Source organism: Cebidichthys violaceus, unplaced genomic scaffold, assembly GCF_023349555.1.
Source record: "Cebidichthys violaceus isolate CVI_PGR_0920_01 unplaced genomic scaffold, fCebVio1.0.p SCAF_38, whole genome shotgun sequence".
In the NCBI taxonomy this organism is placed as follows: domain Eukaryota; kingdom Metazoa; phylum Chordata; class Actinopteri; order Perciformes; family Stichaeidae; genus Cebidichthys; species Cebidichthys violaceus.
In genome coordinates, this window is record NW_027176572.1 from 1918302 (window position 1) to 1937623 (window position 19322).

General features: G+C 39.4%; 2 protein-coding genes and 1 pseudogene across 2 annotated transcripts; 2 read left to right on the top strand and 1 right to left on the bottom strand.

Moving 5' to 3' along the window:
• The first annotated feature begins 685 nt into the window (after nucleotides 1-685).
• On the top strand, nucleotides 686-5525 carry LOC137884353 (immunoglobulin lambda-1 light chain-like). The gene is made up of 6 exons (XM_068726131.1): nucleotides 686-719; nucleotides 818-916; nucleotides 1009-1194; nucleotides 2545-2649; nucleotides 4410-4718; nucleotides 4845-5525. The coding sequence occupies exons 1-6, from the start codon at nucleotides 686-688 to the stop codon at nucleotides 5117-5119; spliced, it is 1008 nt and encodes a 335-aa protein (XP_068582232.1). The 3' UTR covers nucleotides 5120-5525.
• Nucleotides 5526-8266: 2741 nt separating this feature from the next.
• LOC137884355 (deubiquitinating protein VCPIP1-like) lies at nucleotides 8267-11314 on the bottom strand. Its single transcript, XM_068726135.1, has 2 exons — nucleotides 11294-11314; nucleotides 8267-10837 (listed from the first exon to the last, which is right to left on the bottom strand). The coding sequence occupies exons 1-2, from the start codon at nucleotides 11312-11314 to the stop codon at nucleotides 8267-8269; spliced, it is 2592 nt and encodes an 863-aa protein (XP_068582236.1).
• A 1625-nt stretch (nucleotides 11315-12939) lies between these two features.
• Nucleotides 12940-17624, top strand: LOC137884356 (immunoglobulin lambda-1 light chain-like; annotated as a pseudogene).
• Nucleotides 17625-19322: the final 1698 nt, after the last annotated feature.

Consider the following 19322-nt stretch of genomic DNA (forward strand, 5'->3'; position numbering starts at 1 on the left):
TATGTTTATATGTGTATCTGTCTGTCTGTTTGTATATCTGTCTAGATAAATTGTTTGTTTTTTAGATAAATGTTCTAGAAAGATGTTTCAGTCTGTGAGTCCATCAGGTTTCTATCAGAGCTGGTAGAAGTAGTGGTACTATTTGTAGTAGTATTGTGTTAGTTGCAGTAGAAATAGTAACAGTAGTAACAACAATACCAGCAGTGATACTTGTGATGTACTACTGTGTGTGTTTTTATCCTCTGTGTAGCATTTCAAACTTAAAGCTCTTCAAAATCTCAGTCATGAGACAATTTGTCTAATTTCACATTTGATTTTAGAGGAAACGGTAAATAGTTACAAACTAATTTCACTTCAGGTTAATAGCAGACCACCTCAAGGTGACCACAGGGTGGCGCTCCTTCTCTGTGATCTTTAATGTCTGCAGCAAACGGCAGCAGAAATCCACCATGAGATGAAGTTTAGTTTGAAATCTGTCACACAGCCGTGTTGGAAGAGCTCATTCATGGATGTGACAGCTGCTGTCACACAGCTGCACTGTGTGGTCATTCTTCCAACAGATGTTCATGGAGACAGTGATCACTCTGAGGAGCTACTGGTTCCCTAGATTTCAACTGATTGGGAACCAGTTCCCTACAACGTAATACATCAAGATTCACTTTGAGAGACAAATGTCACATGAAAAATGCCTTCTCTGCTGATGGGAGGAGTGAGGACCTGTCAGAAACCACAGCAGGGGCTGATGGGAGGAGTGAGGACCTGTCAGAAACCACGTGTCCCTCGTCTGATCTCACAGCTCCTCCTTGTTTGTCCTCAGCTGCATCAGAGCTCCACTTCTCCTCAGGTTCACCAGAGGAAACACCGCTGCACACAATGCTTTTCCTCCCAGCTGCTGCTCTGTGCTGTCTGTGTTCAGGTGAGTGTTTCCAGCCAATCAGGAGCCAGCGAGCTCCACCTCTGACCAACACCGTCACGCTCACCTTCATCCACCTGTCTGTTTCTCTGCAGCGCTGGTTTCCATGGCAGCACAGCTGATTCAGGATGATTTAACGTTGACCAGGAGAGTTGGTGGGAAAGTCTCCTTCAGCTGTCGAGGCACTGACCAGTGTGACGGTGGTTATGATTATGTATTCTGGTACCAGAAGAGAGACAACGAAGCATTCACACTGATTCTTGATATTCGTAGGAGTTCTGGTAACATAGATAAAAACAGTTACAATCATCCTCAGAAAGATGATTTCTCAGCTGTGAATAATCAGAACGGCTGTGAGTTGAAGATCCAGAAGGTTAAACTCACTCATTCAGCCTCCTACTACTGCTCCTGTTATAAGCTCCACAGTGAGAAATGATTCCTGCAGCCTGAACAAAAACCAACAGATGAGCAGATGTCAAACAGCGTTTGTGACAGGAAGAGAGCAGTAAACCACAGCTCAGGTTCATGTTCCTCCTCCATCTCAGCCACAGTCACAAACTCTCTGAACTGAGGGATTTAACATTCATTTCACTTCATATTCATTCATTCATCAGATATTCCTGCAGCTTCTTGTTGTTTCACACAGAGAGGACAAACTAGTGGCTCAGAGACACAAGGATGAAACAATCTAAAGAAATAATACAAATAAATGAGATAAAAAACATGAATAATTCATTTTTAAAAAGCAGAGAATAATTATAAATATACATTAAAACACATAAACAAGCTTCATCATTTTGATGAAGATTAAAATGCTGCTGAAGGAATAAAGTCCATCCCTCCTCTTAATGCTGATCTGATCTGAATGCAAACACTTCCTGTGTCTCCTTCACAATAAAAGCCTCTCTTACGTCACATGTTGAAACAGATGTCATCAGATCCGTTTCTCTCCAGTAAGTGAAACAACTGAACTCTAGTATTTGTGAGATCTGGTCAGAGTATTAGTATTTCATGAAGGGTTTCTCTGGGAGCAGTGGGACCTTTGGCTCAGTCTCTCCTTCCAACCCAAACGTTGATCCAGATCAAGAGAACTGTTGGCCTCACTTCTATCTACAGTGGATGTTCATGGTCCCCAGAGGATGAGTCCTAATATGTATACCAGCTATAAGAGTCTGTTTAACTGTTAACCAGAGAGATGTCTCATGAACATACAGCATGTGGCTGAATATTGGTATTGAGTAACTGTTGACAGTGTTTGTTCAGTGTGTGTGTGAACAGTAACTCTGGTCTCATGTCGCTCTGATTTAAAGAGTAGAAGAGGATCACAACTCGTTCTACTTGAGATGAAAACAAGACTACAGAGCAACACACACTGGCTCTGTCACCAAGCGTCCTGTCATTGGATGCACAGACGTCATAAATCAAAGGAATGGACGCTTTACAAAGTGACCTGATGATGAAAACGAACCACAGTCAGCAGGATTCATCCTCTGGGGAACAGGAACGTGTGAAGCAAGGATCCACGGAGACGCTCTGCTAGTGAGTCTGAAGAGGAAATACAAGAAGAGACGGTCATGTTAATATGAAGACATGAGAAACACCTCATGGAGCTGAAATATGAATCTGCTTCATTAAGTGGACTCGTTCACCTCAGCAGGTTTTTGTATCACTCTGGTTCACTGTGGGAGGAGGAGGATACTGGATCTTTGGTTCAGGAACTGAACTGTATGTATCAGGTAAGAAAACACATGTATTTCCTTCAGTTGTTGTATTAAACACGTTGAAATGTGTTTCAGTGAGTTCTGCTGCTTCAGGCTTCACATGTTACTGTTTTCATCATGAGGAGAGAAGTCTTGCTGCTTGCAGCTGTTGTTACATGAAACAGGTTCAATCTCACTGAACAACTCAAGATATTCTTTATTTATGCAGATTAAACTGAGTCATGAAGAAAAAGTGTGATATTGAAATGTATTAAAATATACAGTATCTGATCCTCTCACTTATTAAACACCGTCTCACATCAGAACGTATATTAAAGTAAAATGTAGTCTTATTTAAAGTGTATAACTTTAAATGTGTTTTTAAATACTATAATTAATAAATACTTTTTAAACGGTAGTATCGGCCTCTAGCCATTTATATTTTAAATGATGGTCCATCTTTCTTTTCGTGGAAGATATATTCAGATTAGACGCTTAACATAATCATTGCCAATATAATATATAATATAAGTGTATGTTAAATATTATATATCATATTAATTAGTATTATATTATGTCATTTTGTTTTACATCTTTTTTATTTAATTTTATATATTCACCTTTAATGTTTCCAAACATGTTGTAGTTTTGTTTGAAATTAAAATTGTTGTGAAAAAGAGCAATTAGTAATTAGAGTAAATTATATGGAGGTAAATGTAAAGTATATTTATTGTAATAATGATTGAAATAACGATTGTATTTCACGTAAAGACAAATATTCACTTCATAACAAAATGTTTGTTAACTTTAAAAAAAGAAACTTTCCTTTTGTGTGAATATGAATCACATTATCATATTATATGAATGTTTCCCTCTGATGATGAATAAGTTTAATCTTGTCTTGATTTAGCAGTTTTTAACACATTTAACATTTCTGATCATATCATTGTAGTCGTGTACAAACGTTAGAATTGTAATGAGAAAATACAACTATTGAAGTATTTATAGGTTTATAATTTGTTTTATTTTATATTATATATACATTTTCACTCAGGGATCAAAAAATCCTTTTATTTTATTTATTAACTAAAGATGTCAAATTTTACATATCTGAACATATAAATGTAATTGAAAATTGAAAATTGTAAAAGTTGAAATTGTTGTGAAAATGTAAAAAAAACACTATTCATGTATTTGAGTAAAAAAAAAACTACGTAATCTTAAAATCTTATATATTACTATCTTATATATTGTATTAAAAAATCCATTAAATGAAGATACATGTTACATATATCTTATTATATTATATTATATTATATTATATTATATTATAATATATTTTATCATATTATAACATATTATATCATATTATATCATATTATATTACATTATATTATATTATATAATGTTATATTATGTTATATTATATTATATTATATATATTATATTATATTATATCATATTATACTATATTATTTTATATTATATATTATTTTATATTATATTATATTATATCATATTATAAAATATTATATTACATTATAGTATATTATATCATATTATATCATATCATATTATATTATATTATATTATATATTATTTCATATTATATTATATTATATTATATTATATTTTATTATATTATATGATATTATATTATATGATATGATATGATATTATATGATATCATATGATATGATATGATATTATATTATATAATACAGTGCAGCGCTGTCAGCTGCTGATGACTGTGTGAATGTGTGTCTGTGCTGCTTGTTGCTGCTGTCAAACTTCAGATGAGCAGGTAGTGAAGCCCGTGGTGAGCGTGTATCCAGCAGCATCCAGAGCCCACCTGGAGGGGAGGAGCTCCCTGCTGTGTCTGGCCTCAGCCATGTTTCCTCCTCTGGTCCAGTTCTCCTGGAAAAGACGAAAGGACAACGGTCCTCTGGAGGAGCTGCCCTCTGCTGAGGGAGAGCAGCTGGAGCTCAGAGAGTCCACGCGCACCGCCGCCATCTTGCTGATCCATCAGCAGGAGAGCAGCACTTATAGATACCGCTGCTACGTCCGTCACGAGGGGGGCACAGTGGAGGCCCAACCAGAACCAGGTAATGAAGGCTCAGTGACTGTGTTCAGGGATTCAGCTTCATGTGGAGACGCTGCTGTCAACGAGAGCAGAGGAGCAGAGGACTGATGTCTCTCACTCAACACATGGCACTCCTTTTCTCTTTCAGTGGTTCCATCACCTCCTCCATCTCCTCCATCATGTCCTCCACCATCTCCTCCATCATCTCCTCCAGCATCTCCTATGTCATCTACTCCATCATCACCTCCAGCATCTCCATCATCTCCTCCAGCACCACCTCCTCCAGCAGCTTCTGTCCCGTCTCAGTACCAAGTGAAGCTGCTCTGCCTGCTGTACACAGTGCTGATAGTGAAGAGTCTGGTGTACTGCTGTGGACTCTCTCTGCTGATGGTCCTCAGAAACAAGGGACCGTCCACCACCTGAACACATGCTGACTCACTGATTTCTGCCTTTTCTCACCATCAAATCTCATCAATTCTTCTCTGTTATCACTTTGATCAGTATTCACAAATATCTGTTATGATGTGACGGTTATAAAATGTATGTTTTCATGTTTAGATACAATAATCCTAAAGGTATGAATACACACAACACACACACACTTTTACATTTCTGGTTCCATACATTAATTCTGTGTGATGATATTTTGTAGTATTTCCACTTTAAATTGTATAAAATGTCAAATGAATTTGAATCATTAGCCGTCTGGTAAATATTCTATTCTTTAAAGTATATTTCTGTTCTTGTGTTTCTTTTAATACATTTTTCAGAGTGCTGCAGGTTTAGTGTAACATTCTCAATAAAGTGAAAAACCACAGTGTTTGATCAACCTTCTTGTTTCTTTCTTGTTTATTCTTCATAGTAAATAATCAGAAACAGAATCTACTTGATAGTCCGTGTTCGTTGACACCTACAAGTGATCTGACTGTGTTTGTCAGTAGCTCTGAACATATTCTCACACAGCGCCAAGAACAAATGTACAGGAAGAGATGAATACAAGCACACAGCTGAACAAGGACAACGAAGCTAAGCCAAGAGAAGCAAATACATACACACAGCTATTATCTACAAGTCAGTAGGTTTTACTAAACATTATTATAAACAACATAACAAATATTTACATTATATTTTATTAATATATTTATTATATTATAATAATATTTTTGCTGAAAAATTAACATTTCTCTGCTCTTAAAAATAAGCAGTTTATTATATATATATATACATTGACTGTATATGTTTTGAATACATAACACATAGTTGTTTGTTTTTTGTTTTGTATTCACTTTATATAAAATAACTGTGATTTAAATTGACAAATAAAATTGTGTTTTTGCACTTTTTGTCTTGTTTTAAAAATATATTTCATTTTACAAAAACTTTAAATAATATCAATATAAAACAATAGCATAATAATGTACGTGTTGCATCTGCCTCTTCTTTCTACAATTATTTTAATTAATGGTACTAATATACATTTTTATCATTATTAATAATATCATTATTATTGCCACTCAGAAATCCAACAGCTGTATTTAGCCTGCTGCTGTTTTTAAACAGAGCCGTGTTATTAACACTCTGTTAGCATCAATGTGAGCTAATAAAGTACATATGAAGATATGTTCTTTTATTTCAGGATTTGAACTGTTCCTCTCTCAGATTACAAACACAGATCAGAGCTGAGACGGTGAGTACTGAGCGCTGACCTCAAAGTGAAGTTCCTGGAATGGTTCTTTAACCAGAGTGGATGGTTGTAACTGTCACTGTGTTGCTAATGTGAGAAAGGCTGCAGAGCAGAAACCCAAACGGCCCGTCTGCTGCAGGAGAGGAAGTGGTGATTCGCTGTGAACAGTTTGTTTATGACTCCTAATAACCACAGAGAACAGATTCTCATCTGCTGCTGTAAACTCTCATGAACTCCTCTTCCTCTCTGCAGCTCTTCTTCTGGTCTCTTGTTGTCTGGAGGCCTTTGCTCCTCTGAGCCCTCCGCCCAGAGACCAACGATGACGACCCACCTGGAGGTCTCGTCCACGGAGTTCAGCTTCATCAGAGGTCCTCTGTTGAACTCTCTGGCTGGAGGTCCGAGGTCAGGGAGATAGATCCATGTTGAGGTTCAGCTTCTCAAATGTCTTTTTGATCAACCAGTTGAAGAAGTGAGCGGCTCTGAATCAGGAGCTGTAGTTTGTTTCTGTCAGCGTTTCCTCAACAGAAACAACTGAGACAAGATTAAACAGCAGAGGCTATGCTGTCATCTCAGTATCTTAATATTAATTCATATTATTAATGCATGTTGACAACATGCTCAATATTACTCTGTTGTCGTGTTTGTTACAGTGAGTTCAACCAAACACAGAGAGTGAACTACAAGAAATGAGACTGAATACTGAAATAAACTGCTTCATGTTCTGAAGTGAATAAAGTGAATACTATAGCAACAGCATGCGTTTGTGCTTTTATTTCACTCATTTCATTTCTATATGTTTTATACATGAAAGCATAAATATCTTTTACAGAGAATAAATGCACTCTCTTAAATATTCTGTGAAGTTATTCTGCAGACAAATTTAAAAACATCTCAAGAAAACAGATTTACATTTAGGTGATCATTTCTAAGTATGAATATATTTGCCTTTTCTCTCTAATGAAATCCACATTAATGATGTTCAATGAAATGAATTATCTAATTATCTAGAAATAGACCCAAGTTAAATGTTTTTGCTTTATTTATTAAAACTGGGGATTGAATCAAAGAGAAACACAAATACAAAATGACAAAAATATGATTATTAAAAACAAGAATAAGAAAACAGAACTTTATTCATGAAACAAATTTTATACAAATGTGATTAACAATCAATAACATAGAGATTAAAGCAAAAGACAAAGTATAACATTTGGATATGTATTACAATATTAGGTGTAAAATAAGCAATTTTATAATAAAAATAGTGAAAGTTGCTGAAGGAGATCTTAACCTGTTATTTAATGAGGTAATAAAATATATCTTATTCCTTTGTTCCATAGAGCTCCATTGTTTTCCAAAAATATCAACACTTATTAACCATTAAGGCTTCATTCACAGATATTTGTGTTTACATTGTATTCATGTATTTGTGAATACTGATCAAAGTGATAACAGAGAAGAATTGATGAGATTTCATGGTGAGAAAAGGCAGAAATCAGTCAGTCAGCATGTGTTCAGGTGGTGGACTTCACTAAAGTTTCACTTCCAGCGAGTAAGAAAGTCCCAAAATAACAGGAACAGTGGCTGGAAATAAATGGAAAAGTTGACAAATCCTTAAATATATTAAATAAAAACTGGAAGAAATGAAAGATATTTATATGAGATGTGACACCGACTAAATGAACGCCTGATTAAAATATATTTGTATGAATATTGAAATGTTATTTTTTGAAAACTTCTATTTATTTGCAAAACCTACTGAACTATTTGTGTAGATGTTGTTTATAGCTTTGTGAAAAACACAATAAAAGTTCTCAGTGGTCAAATGTTCCCAGCGGTCACATGTTCCCAGCGGTCATGTGACTTTACCTAAAGAAGAAGAAGCGTCATGATTGACTTTGATTCTTACGCATCAAGGTTGCCAGGAGACAGAGGGAGGACATCTCCAGGTCGATGCTGTCCTGGAGTTCGCGGCCGCTCGTCCTGCCGGACGTGACGACGACGGCGGCGTTCTCGCTCTTCGCGGCGTGCGAACCGGAGGCGGCGGGCGCCTTGTCCTCAGGCGCCCTCAGTATCTCCACCGTGACCCGGTCGCCGTGCTGCAGCGCCGCCGGCTGGTTCTCCACGCCGTCCTTGGGGAAGGGCAGCTCTTTGGGAGGGAAGCCGAGGCGGATGCACTGCTGCGCCGGTGGCACGCCGAACTGGTCGGCGATACTCCTGTGCAGCTCCGAGAAAGTGGTGTGGACCTGTAGGGTCAGCATGGCCTGCCGGCCGTCGCTGGTGGTCACGCGGATCTTCTTCTCCTTGTTGGACGACGGGGAGGAGGATTTGGTCGGGGTGGCCGGAGTGGAGGAGGAGGAGGAGGAGGTTTCCGGTGAGGCGCCGGCGGAAGACGTCCGGCCCTTCTGCTCCTGCTTCAGCTTGTCGGTCCGCCTCTTCTGGGTGACGAAGGCCTGCTCGCTGATGCTCTGCTGGATGCTGCGCTCTGCCCGGCTCATCGTCAGCTCCTCCTTGTGGAGCGTCTTGGCTTTCTGACCGGTCAGGATGATCTTGGTGGGCGGCTGGGTGTCCGGCGGCGGCGTCTCCGCGGGGTCGGTGAGCCGCTGGGCGTGAGCCCCGGCGATGGACACCGGGTTGTAATCGTCCGGGTTCTTCTTGGCGGTGTGGTGCAGGATGGTGTTCACCACATTCTGCACCAAGATCTCGCTGCCAAACTCCCCCGGGAAGTGCTTGGTAACCAGCTTCATGGCCACGTCGTACACGTTGCTGTTCAAAGCCGGCTCGGCCTCGTACTGGAACCAGTACACCGTCTCTCTCACCACCCGCCCCCCCCACTCAAGCGTGATGGGGAAGGCCTCGGGGAGGTTGTCGTACTCCTTCTCCTCCCAGTAATGCTTGAAGCCGCACCCGCACTTCCCGCCCTGGGAGCGGGTGTTAGTTCGGTCCCCGTCCAGGTAGACCACCACCCCGTTGCCGCGGATGTGGAGCACCGACGTGCCGTGACACCAGTTGCAGGTGTTGAGAGAGCTGAGTTTATAATCCGGGGCCAGGACGTCCCTCTGGGGGTCATAGGAGCAGACCACGTTGTTGAGGGGGAAGCTGTAGTTCTTGTCCGGCCGCAGCTGGCCGTGAGTGGACTTGGCCAGGTTGTAGAGCTTCCCGCCGGGAACCAGCCACTCCGGCGGGACGTGGAGCTTGGAGAGGGCGCCGCAGATCAGGCAGCGGTGCAGCCGGTTCTCCGTCACCGACTTCTTCGCCGCCTCGGTCACCTCCTCGGGCTGGATGCCGATGACGCCGGTGCGCCTGTAGACGTACTGGTGCACGTCGGCCACCAGCGACGGGTGGATGCTGTGCTTTTCCATGAACACCTCCTCCATGGCGTTGACCAGCCGCATCAGGTACTTGTCCTGCAGGCTGCGGTCGCCGCCGATCATGCAGCTCTCGTCCGGTTCCAGCTTGATGTACTTCCTGATGAGCTCCTGAGGGACCCCCCAGGCCTTCGGCAGCAGGCGGGCCGGCAGCTTGGGCAGCACGGTGTTCTTGATCCCCACCAGAGGGATGTAGTGGTTCCTGCCCGAGCTGCTCCACGCGATGCAGATGGGCTTGTTGAGCTTCCCGTCTTTACCCCGGCACTGCTCCTCGGCCACCAGTCCCGGCAGGAAGGTGGCCGAGTAATCCCCAGAGCTCCTCATCCCGCTCAGGGAGTCCAGCAGGATTATGGGTCGGTGGAGGACGTTGGCTAAACCAAATATGTGGATGTTGCGTAGTCCTAGCGGGACGCCCTCAGGCGGGATGAACAGGGGGTCGCACTCGTTGATGATGTCCTCCCACTCGGCGGCGGCGATAAAATCCTGAAAGAGGGCCTTGTAGCAGTCCAGGTTCTGCTTGAAGTTCTGTTTCAGGTTCTCCCTCAGGGCGTGCCAGAACAGTTCTCTGCCCACCAGCGCTCTGGACACGGCGTGGACCAGACAGTGGCCGTCTCCGTCCACGTGGACCGGGATGAGACATTCCCCGCTGCCGTTGGCCTTCTTCACCTCCTCCAGGGTGTCGTGGAGGTATATGAGGCTGCCCGACCGGTCCTTGCCGTAGCCCATGGTGGAGACGAAGTCCGGCTCGATCAGGAACGCCCGGTCCCCCAGGAGCGAGCAGTCGAACATCTCGCCCTGGTTCATGTCCCTCAGCAGCTTGGCCTTGCCGGTCTGCTTGTCCATGCCGTACCTGGTGAGCAGCTTGCAGTGGTAGTTGGACAGACCCACCACCTTCACCAGTTCCGTGCCTTTCTTAGGGGCCCCCGTGACGCCCAGCAGGGCGTTTCTGAGCAGGTTGTGGAGCACCACGTCCGGATCGGTCACCTCATCGACGGTTAACAGGTTCTTCTGCTCGTGCCGCTGGCCGCTGGCCCCCCGATTTGTGGGACTTGTAGTTGTGCCGTGTCGTCGTGTTTTAATATGTACACACTAGAAGCAGAAGGACAAGTTGTTTTGATTTCATTTGAGTCCGTCTGACGCTAACACGACAGCAGACATGTGTAAGTTCACGTGAAGACATTGTTAAAGGATTCAGAACCGGAAACGTCAACGTTCGATTGACTACATTTACCAGAATGCAACACGCCGCAGCGACGTTTTGTTGTCAACACGGCAGAGTCATGGCGGTTTGTGCGCATTGGACGGGTTGTTTCCAGAAGTATCTTAAATATTTGGGACCTAAAATGTAATAAAAGTATACATGTTTGGGGCTGCGCGTGATTGTACAGTTGTGTGGTGTTGTGTAGTTTGTGTGATTAATATAGAGTGAGTTAATGTTCCTCTCTGGACCCGGAACCTGGAGAGAAAGACACCGTCCACTGACTCCATTCAGACATGTGTCACTTTAGTTCTTCTTCACCGAACAGACACGCGCTGACTCGGTACCGGTGGTGCGATGATACTCATACATGTACTGAAGTATTGTGTTTAAGTACAAATGTGAGGTACTTGTACTTGTCATCCAGCTTCGCTGTCACAAGGACAGATACAGGAGATCACCCTGTCACTGCAATAAGACTACATGAGTAAAGTAATGAAGTATCTAACTATCTATCTAACTGTCTGTCTGTCTACTTTTGAGACACAAAACATATTAAAACATAAAAGTACCCTAAAAAATGTACTGTAACAGAGTATTCCTACAGTGTGGTATTAGTACTTTTTACTGCAGTAAAGGACCTGAATACTTGATAAACGCATGAAATACATGTTGAGAGACTTTTGATCAATGCGTCGTGGCTCAGAGGTAAAGCGGGTCGTCCTCTAATCAGAAGATCTCTGCCTCTTGTCTTTGGACAACACACTGGACCCCAAACTGCTCCTGTACACTGATACTGATGAACGACAATGTACAAATGTGTGTGAGCTCATTCTACGAGTAAAGATCTTCACCATGAAGCCATGTGCTCTGAAAATGACTGGATGTGTGAATATGTTCATTTTAAATGTAAAAACAATAACTAGAAATACCAATTTCACTCAATACAACTGTTATAACTGATATTAGCAACCACAGTCTATCACTGCAGGTTGTGAACTGTTACCAACAGCAGTTAAGCTGTTAAATAGTGAGCTGGTGACAAATTGTTGGAGTAGTATTTGAAGTATTGTAGCAGGGGCAACAGTATATGTAGTTGTAGTATTTGTCAAGTCAATATAACTATATTTATACTGCACTTTGGAGAAAGTACGATAGAGCCAAACAGGCTTCAAAGACAAAATAAAACACACAAATCCAAACACAGATACCAGATGTACTCCCACAAACACAGAGTCTAAACCAGAGCAGAGACTGATGGACAGAGATCACCAAATAGAAGGAGATGAATAAGAACCGAGAAAGTTCTGTCACAAGACAAAAGTTGTTATCTAGAAAGATGTTTCAGTCTGTGAGTCCATCAGGTTTCTATCAGAGCTGGTAGAAGTAGTGGTACTATTTGTAGTAGTATTGTGTTAGTTGCAGTAGAAATAGTAACAGTAGTAACAACAATACCAGCAGTGATACTTGTGATGTACTGCTGTGTGTGTTTTTATCCACTGTGTAGCATTTCAAACTTAAAGCTCTTCAAAATCTCAGTCATGAGACAATTTGTCTAATTTCACATTTGATTTTAGAGGAAACGGTAAATAGTTACAAACTAATTTCACTTCAGGTTAATAGCAGACCACCTCAAGGTGACCACAGGGTGGCGCTCCTTCTCTGTGATCTTTAATGTCTGCAGCAAACGGCAGCAGAAATCCACCATGAGATGAAGTTTAGTTTGAAATCTGTCACACAGCCGTGTTGGAAGAGCTCATTCATGGATGTGACAGCTGCTGTCACACAGCTGCACTGTGTGGTCATTCTTCCAACAGATGTTCATGGAGACAGTGATCACTCTGAGGAGCTACTGGTTCCCTAGATTTCAACTGATTGGGAACCAGTTCCCTACAACGTAATACATCAAGATTCACTTTGAGAGACAAATGTCACATGAAAAATGCCTCCTCTGCTGATGGGAGGAGTGAGGACCTGTCAGAAACCACAGCAGGGGCTGATGGGAGGAGTGAGGACCTGTCAGAAACCACAGCAGGGGCTGATGGGAGGAGTGAGGACCTGTCAGAAACCACGTGTCCCTCGTCTGATCTCACAGCTCCTCCTTGTTTGTCCTCAGCTGCATCAGAGCTCCACTTCTCCTCAGGTTCACCAGAGGAAACACCGCTGCACACAATGCTTTTCCTCCCAGCTGCTGCTCTGTGCTGTCTGTGTTCAGGTGAGTGTTTCCAGCCAATCAGGAGCCAGCGAGCTCCACCTCTGACCAACACCGTCACGCTCACCTTCATCCACCTGTCTGTTTCTCTGCAGCGCTGGTTTCCATGGCAGCACAGCTGATTCAGGATGATTTAACGTTGACCAGGAGAGTTGGTGGGAAAGTCTCCTTCAGCTGTCGAGGCACTGACCAGTGTGACGGTGGTTATGTATTCTGGTACCAGAAGAGAGACAACGAAGCATTCACACTGATTCTTGCTATTAGTAAGAGTTCTGGTAACATATATAATGGTTACAATCATCCTCAGAAAGATGATTTCTCAGCTGTGAAGAATCAGAACGGCTGTGAGTTGAAGATCCAGAAGGTTAAACTCACTCATTCAGCCTCCTACTACTGCTCCTGTTATAAGCTCCACAGTGAGAAATGATTCCTGCAGCCTGAACAAAAACCAACAGATGAGCAGATGTCAAACAGCGTTTGTGACAGGAAGAGAGCAGTAAACCACAGCTCAGGTTCATGTTCCTCCTCCATCTCAGCCACAGTCACAAACTCTCTGAACTGAGGGATTTAACATTCATTTCACTTCATATTCATTCATTCATCAGATATTCCTGCAGCTTCTTGTTGTTTCACACAGAGAGGACAAACTAGTGGCTCAGAGACACAAGGATGAAATCATCTCAAGAAATAATACAAATAAATGAGATAAAAAACATGAATAATTCATTTTTAAAAAGCAGAGAATAATTATAAATATACATTAAAACACATAAACAAGCTTCATCATTTTGATGAAGATTAAAATGCTGCTGAAGGAATAAAGTCCATCCCTCCTCTTAATGCTGATCTGATCTGAATGCAAACACTTCCTGTGTCTCCTTCACAATAAAAGCCTCTCTTACGTCACATGTTGAAACAGATGTCATCAGATCCGTTTCTCTCCAGTAAGTGAAACAACTGAACTCTAGTATTTGTGAGATCTGGTCAGAGTATTAGTATTTCATGAAGGGTTTCTCTGGGAGCAGTGGGACCTTTGGCTCAGTCTCTCCTTCCAACCCAAACGTTGATCCAGATCAAGAGAACTGTTGGCCTCACTTCTATCTACAGTGGATGTTCATGGTCCCCAGAGGATGAGTCCTAATATGTATACCAGCTATAAGAGTCTGTTTAACTGTTAACCAGAGAGATGTCTCATGAACATACAGCATGTGGCTGAATATTGGTATTGAGTAACTGTTGACAGTGTTTGTTCAGTGTGTGTGTGAACAGTAACTCTGGTCTCATGTCGCTCTGATTTAAAGAGTAGAAGAGGATCACAACTCGTTCTACTTGAGATGAAAACAAGACTACAGAGCAACACACACTGGCTCTGTCACCAAGCGTCCTGTCATTGGATGCACAGACGTCATAAATCAAAGGAATGGACGCTTTACAAAGTGACCTGATGATGAAAACGAACCACAGTCAGCAGGATTCATCCTCTGGGGAACAGGAACGTGTGAAGCAAGGATCCACGGAGACGCTCTGCTAGTGAGTCTGAAGAGGAAATACAAGAAGAGACGGTCATGTTAATATGAAGACATGAGAAACACCTCATGGAGCTGAAATATGAATCTGCTTCATTAAGTGGACTCGTTCACCTCAGCAGGTTTTTGTATCACTCTGGTTCACTGTGGGAGGAGGAGGATACTGGATCTTTGGTTCAGGAACTGAACTGTATGTATCAGGTAAGAAAACACATGTATTTCCTTCAGTTGTTGTATTAAACACGTTGAAATGTGTTTCAGTGAGTTCTGCTGCTTCAGGCTTCACATGTTACTGTTTTCATCATGAGGAGAGAAGTCTTGCTGCTTGCAGCTGTTGTTACATGAAACAGGTTCAATCTCACTGAACAACTCAAGATATTCTTTATTTATGCAGATTAAACTGAGTCATGAAGAAAAAGTGTGATATTGAAATGTATTAAAATATACAGTATCTGATCCTCTCACTTATTAAACACCGTCTCACATCAGAACGTATATTAAAGTAAAATGTAGTCTTATTTAAAGTGTATAACTTTAAATATGTTTTTAAATACTATAATTAATAAATACTTTTTAAACGGTAGTATCGGCCTCTAGCCATTTATATTTTAAATGATGGTCCATCTTTCTTTTCGTGGAAGATGTATTCATATTAGACGCTTAACATAATCATATCCAATATAATATATAATATAAGTGTATGTTAAATATTATATATCATATTAATTAGTATTATATTATGTCATTTTGTTTTACATCTTTTTTATTTAATTTTATATATTCACCTTTAATGTTTCCAAACATGTTGTAGTTTTGTTTGAAATTAAAATTGTTGTGAAAAAGAGCAATTAGTAATTAGAGTAAATTATATGGAGGTAAATATAAAGTATATTTATTGTAATAATGATTGAAATAACGATTGTATTTCACGTAAAGACAAATATTCAGTTCTTAACAAAATGTTTGTTAACTTTAAAAAAAGAAACTTTCCTTTTGTGTGAATATGAATCACATTATCATATTATATGAATGTTTCCCTCTGATGATGAATAAGTTTAATCTTGTCTTGATTTAGCAGTTTTTAACACATTTAACATTTCTGATCATATCATTGTAGTCGTGTACAAACGTTAGAATTGTAATGAGAAAATACAACTATTAAAGTATTTATAGGTTTATAATTTATTTTATTTTATTTTATATGTACATTTTCCCTCAGGGATCAAAAAATCCTTTTATTTTATTTATTAACTAAAGATGTCAAATTTTACATATCTGAACATATAAATGTAATTGAAAATTGAAAATTGTAAAAGTTGAAATTGTTGTGAAAATGTAAAAAAAACACTATTCATGTATTTGAGTAAAAAAAAACCTACGTAATCTTAAAATCTTATATATTACTATCTTATATATTGTATTAAAAAGTCCATTAAATGAAGATACATGTTACATATATCTTATTATATTATATTACATTATATTATATTATAATATATTATATCATATTATAACATATTATATCACATATTATTACAATATATTATATTATATAATGTTATATTATGTTATATTATATCATATTATAGTATATTATATTATATCATATTATATCATATTATATTATATTATAGTATATTATATCATATTATATTATATCATATTATATTACATTATATTATATTATATAATGTTATATTATGTTATATTATATTATATTATATTATATTGTATTATACTATATTATATTATATTATATTATATATATTATTATATATTATATCATATTATAATATATTATATTATATATTATTTTATATTATATTATATCATATTATATTATATTATATTATATTATATCATATTATGTTATATTATATTATATTATATAACATAATATAAAATAATATCATATCATATATCATATATTATATGATATTATATGATATGATATGATATTATATTATATTATATTATATCATATTATATTATATTACATTACATTATATCATATCATATCATATATAATATAATATGATATTATATAATACAGTGCAGCGCTGTCAGCTGCTGATGACTGTGTGAATGTGTGTCTGTGCTGCTTGTTGCTGCTGTCAAACTTCAGATGAGCAGGTAGTGAAGCCCGTGGTGAGCGTGTATCCAGCAGCATCCAGAGCCCACCTGGAGGGGAGGAGCTCCCTGCTGTGTCTGGCCTCAGCCATGTTTCCTCCTCTGGTCCAGTTCTCCTGGAAAAGACGAAAGGACAACGGTCCTCTGGAGGAGCTGCCCTCTGCTGAGGGAGAGCAGCTGGAGCTCAGAGAGTCCACGCGCACCGCCGCCATCTTGCTGATCCATCAGCAGGAGAGCAGCACTTATAGATACCGCTGCTACGTCCGTCACGAGGGGGGCACAGTGGAGGCCCAACCAGAACCAGGTAATGAAGGCTCAGTGACTGTGTTCAGGGATTCAGCTTCATGTGGAGACGCTGCTGTCAACGAGAGCAGAGGAGCAGAGGACTGATGTCTCTCACTCAACACATGGCACTCCTTTTCTCTTTCAGTGGTTCCATCACCTCCTCCATCTCCTCCATCATGTCCTCCACCATCTCCTCCATCATCTCCTCCAGCATCTCCTATGTCATCTACTCCATCATCACCTCCAGCATCTCCATCATCTCCTCCAGCACCACCTCCTCCAGCAGCTTCTGTCCCGTCTCAGTACCAAGTGAAGCTGCTCTGCCTGCTGTACACAGTGCTGATAGTGAAGAGTCTGGTGTACTGCTGTGGACTCTCTCTGCTGATGGTCCTCAGAAACAAGGGACCGTCCACCACCTGAACACATGCTGACTCACTGATTTCTGCCTTTTCTCACCATCAAATCTCATCAATTCTTCTCTGTTATCACTTTGATCAGTATTCACAAATATCTGTTATGATGTGACGGTTATAAAATGTATGTTTTCATGTTTAGATACAATAATCCTAAAGCTATGAATACACACAACACACACACACTTTTACATTTCTGGTTCCATACATTAATTCTGTGTGATGATATTTTGTAGTAATTCCACTTTAAATTGTATAAAATGTCAAATGAATTTGAATCATTAGCCGTCTGGTAAATATTCTATTCTTTAAAGTATATTTCTGTTCTTGTGTTTCTTTTAATACATTTTTCAGAGTGCTGCAGGTTTAGTGTAACATTCTCAATAAAGTGAAAAACCACAGTGTTTGATCAACCTTCTTGTTTCTTTCTTGTTTATTCTTCACAGTAAATAATCAGAAACAGAATCTACTTGATAGTCCGTGTTCGTTGACACCTACAAGTGATCTGACTGTGTTTGTCAGTAGCTCTGAACATATTCTCACACAGCGCCAAGAACAAATGTACAGGAAGAGATGAATACAAGCACACAGCTGAACAAGGACAACGAAGCTAAGCCAAGAGAAGCAAATACATACACACAGCTATTATCTACAAGTCAGTAGGTGTGGCTGATCCAGGTTCAGTGCTGACCCCCTTTTATAAGTGTGTCAGTGTGGATGTAAAGCTCTACGCTGATGACACTGTTCTTTACACACATGAACAAACAGGAATTCATTTCTTTGATCAGTGTTCACAAATATCTGTTATGACGTATTTATGGTCAGTTTTTAAATATCTCTCTTTATAAAGTTATTTACAGATGTCTTAAATACATGAATACAATGTAAACACAAATATCTGTGAATGAAGCCTTAATGGTCAATAAGTGTTGATATTTTTGGAAAACAATGGAGCTCTATGGAACAAAGGAATAAGATATATTTTATTACCTCATTAAATAACAGGTTAAGATCTCCTTCAGCAACTTTCACTATTTTTATTATAAAATTGCTTATTTTACACCTAATATTGTAATACATATCCAAATGTTATACTTTGTCTTTTGCTTTAATCTCTATTTTATTGATTGTTAATCACATTTCTATAAAATGTGTTTCATGAATAAAGTTCTGTTTTCTTATTCTTGTTTTTAATAATCATATTTTTGTCATTTTGTATTTGTGTTTCTCTTTGATTCAATCCCCAGTTTTAATAAATAAAGCAAAAACATTTAACTTGGGTCTATTTCTAGATAATTAGATAATTCATTTCATTGAACATCATTAATGTGGATTTCATTAGGGAGGCCAATATATTCATACCTAGAAATGATCACCTAAATGTAAAACTGTTTTCTTGAGACGTTTTTAAATTTGTCTGCAGAATAACTTCACAGAATATTTGAGAGAGTGCATTTATTCTCTGTAAAAGATATTTATGCTTTCATGTATAAAACATATAGAAATGAAATGAGTGAAATAAAAGCACAAACGCATGCTGTTGCTATAGTATTCACTTTATTCACTTCAGAACATGAAGCAGTTTATTTCAGTATTCAGTCTCATTTCTTGTAGTTCACTCTCTGTGTTTGGTTGAACTCACTGTAACAAACACGACAACAGAGTAATATTGAGCATGTTGTCAACATGCATTAATAATATGAATTAATATTAAGATACTGAGATGACAGCATAGCCTCTGCTGTTTAATCTTGTCTCAGTTGTTTCTGTTGAGGAAACGCTGACAGAAACAAACTACAGCTCCTGATTC

Coding starts and splice junctions, on each gene's coding strand:
- LOC137884353 (XM_068726131.1), top strand. CDS start 686: ATGCCTTCTCTGCTGATGGGAGGAGTGAGGACCT. Junction 917..1,008: donor TCTGTGCTGTCTGTGTTCAG/GTGAGTGTTTCC, acceptor GTTTCTCTGCAG/CGCTGGTTTCCATGGCAGCA. Junction 2,650..4,409: donor AACTGAACTGTATGTATCAG/GTAAGAAAACAC, acceptor GTCAAACTTCAG/ATGAGCAGGTAGTGAAGCCC.
- LOC137884355 (XM_068726135.1), bottom strand. CDS start 11,314: ATGAGTATCATCGCACCACCG. Junction 10,838..11,293: donor TGAGTATCATCGCACCACCG/GTACCGAGTCAG, acceptor TTCTGCTTCTAG/TGTGTACATATTAAAACACG.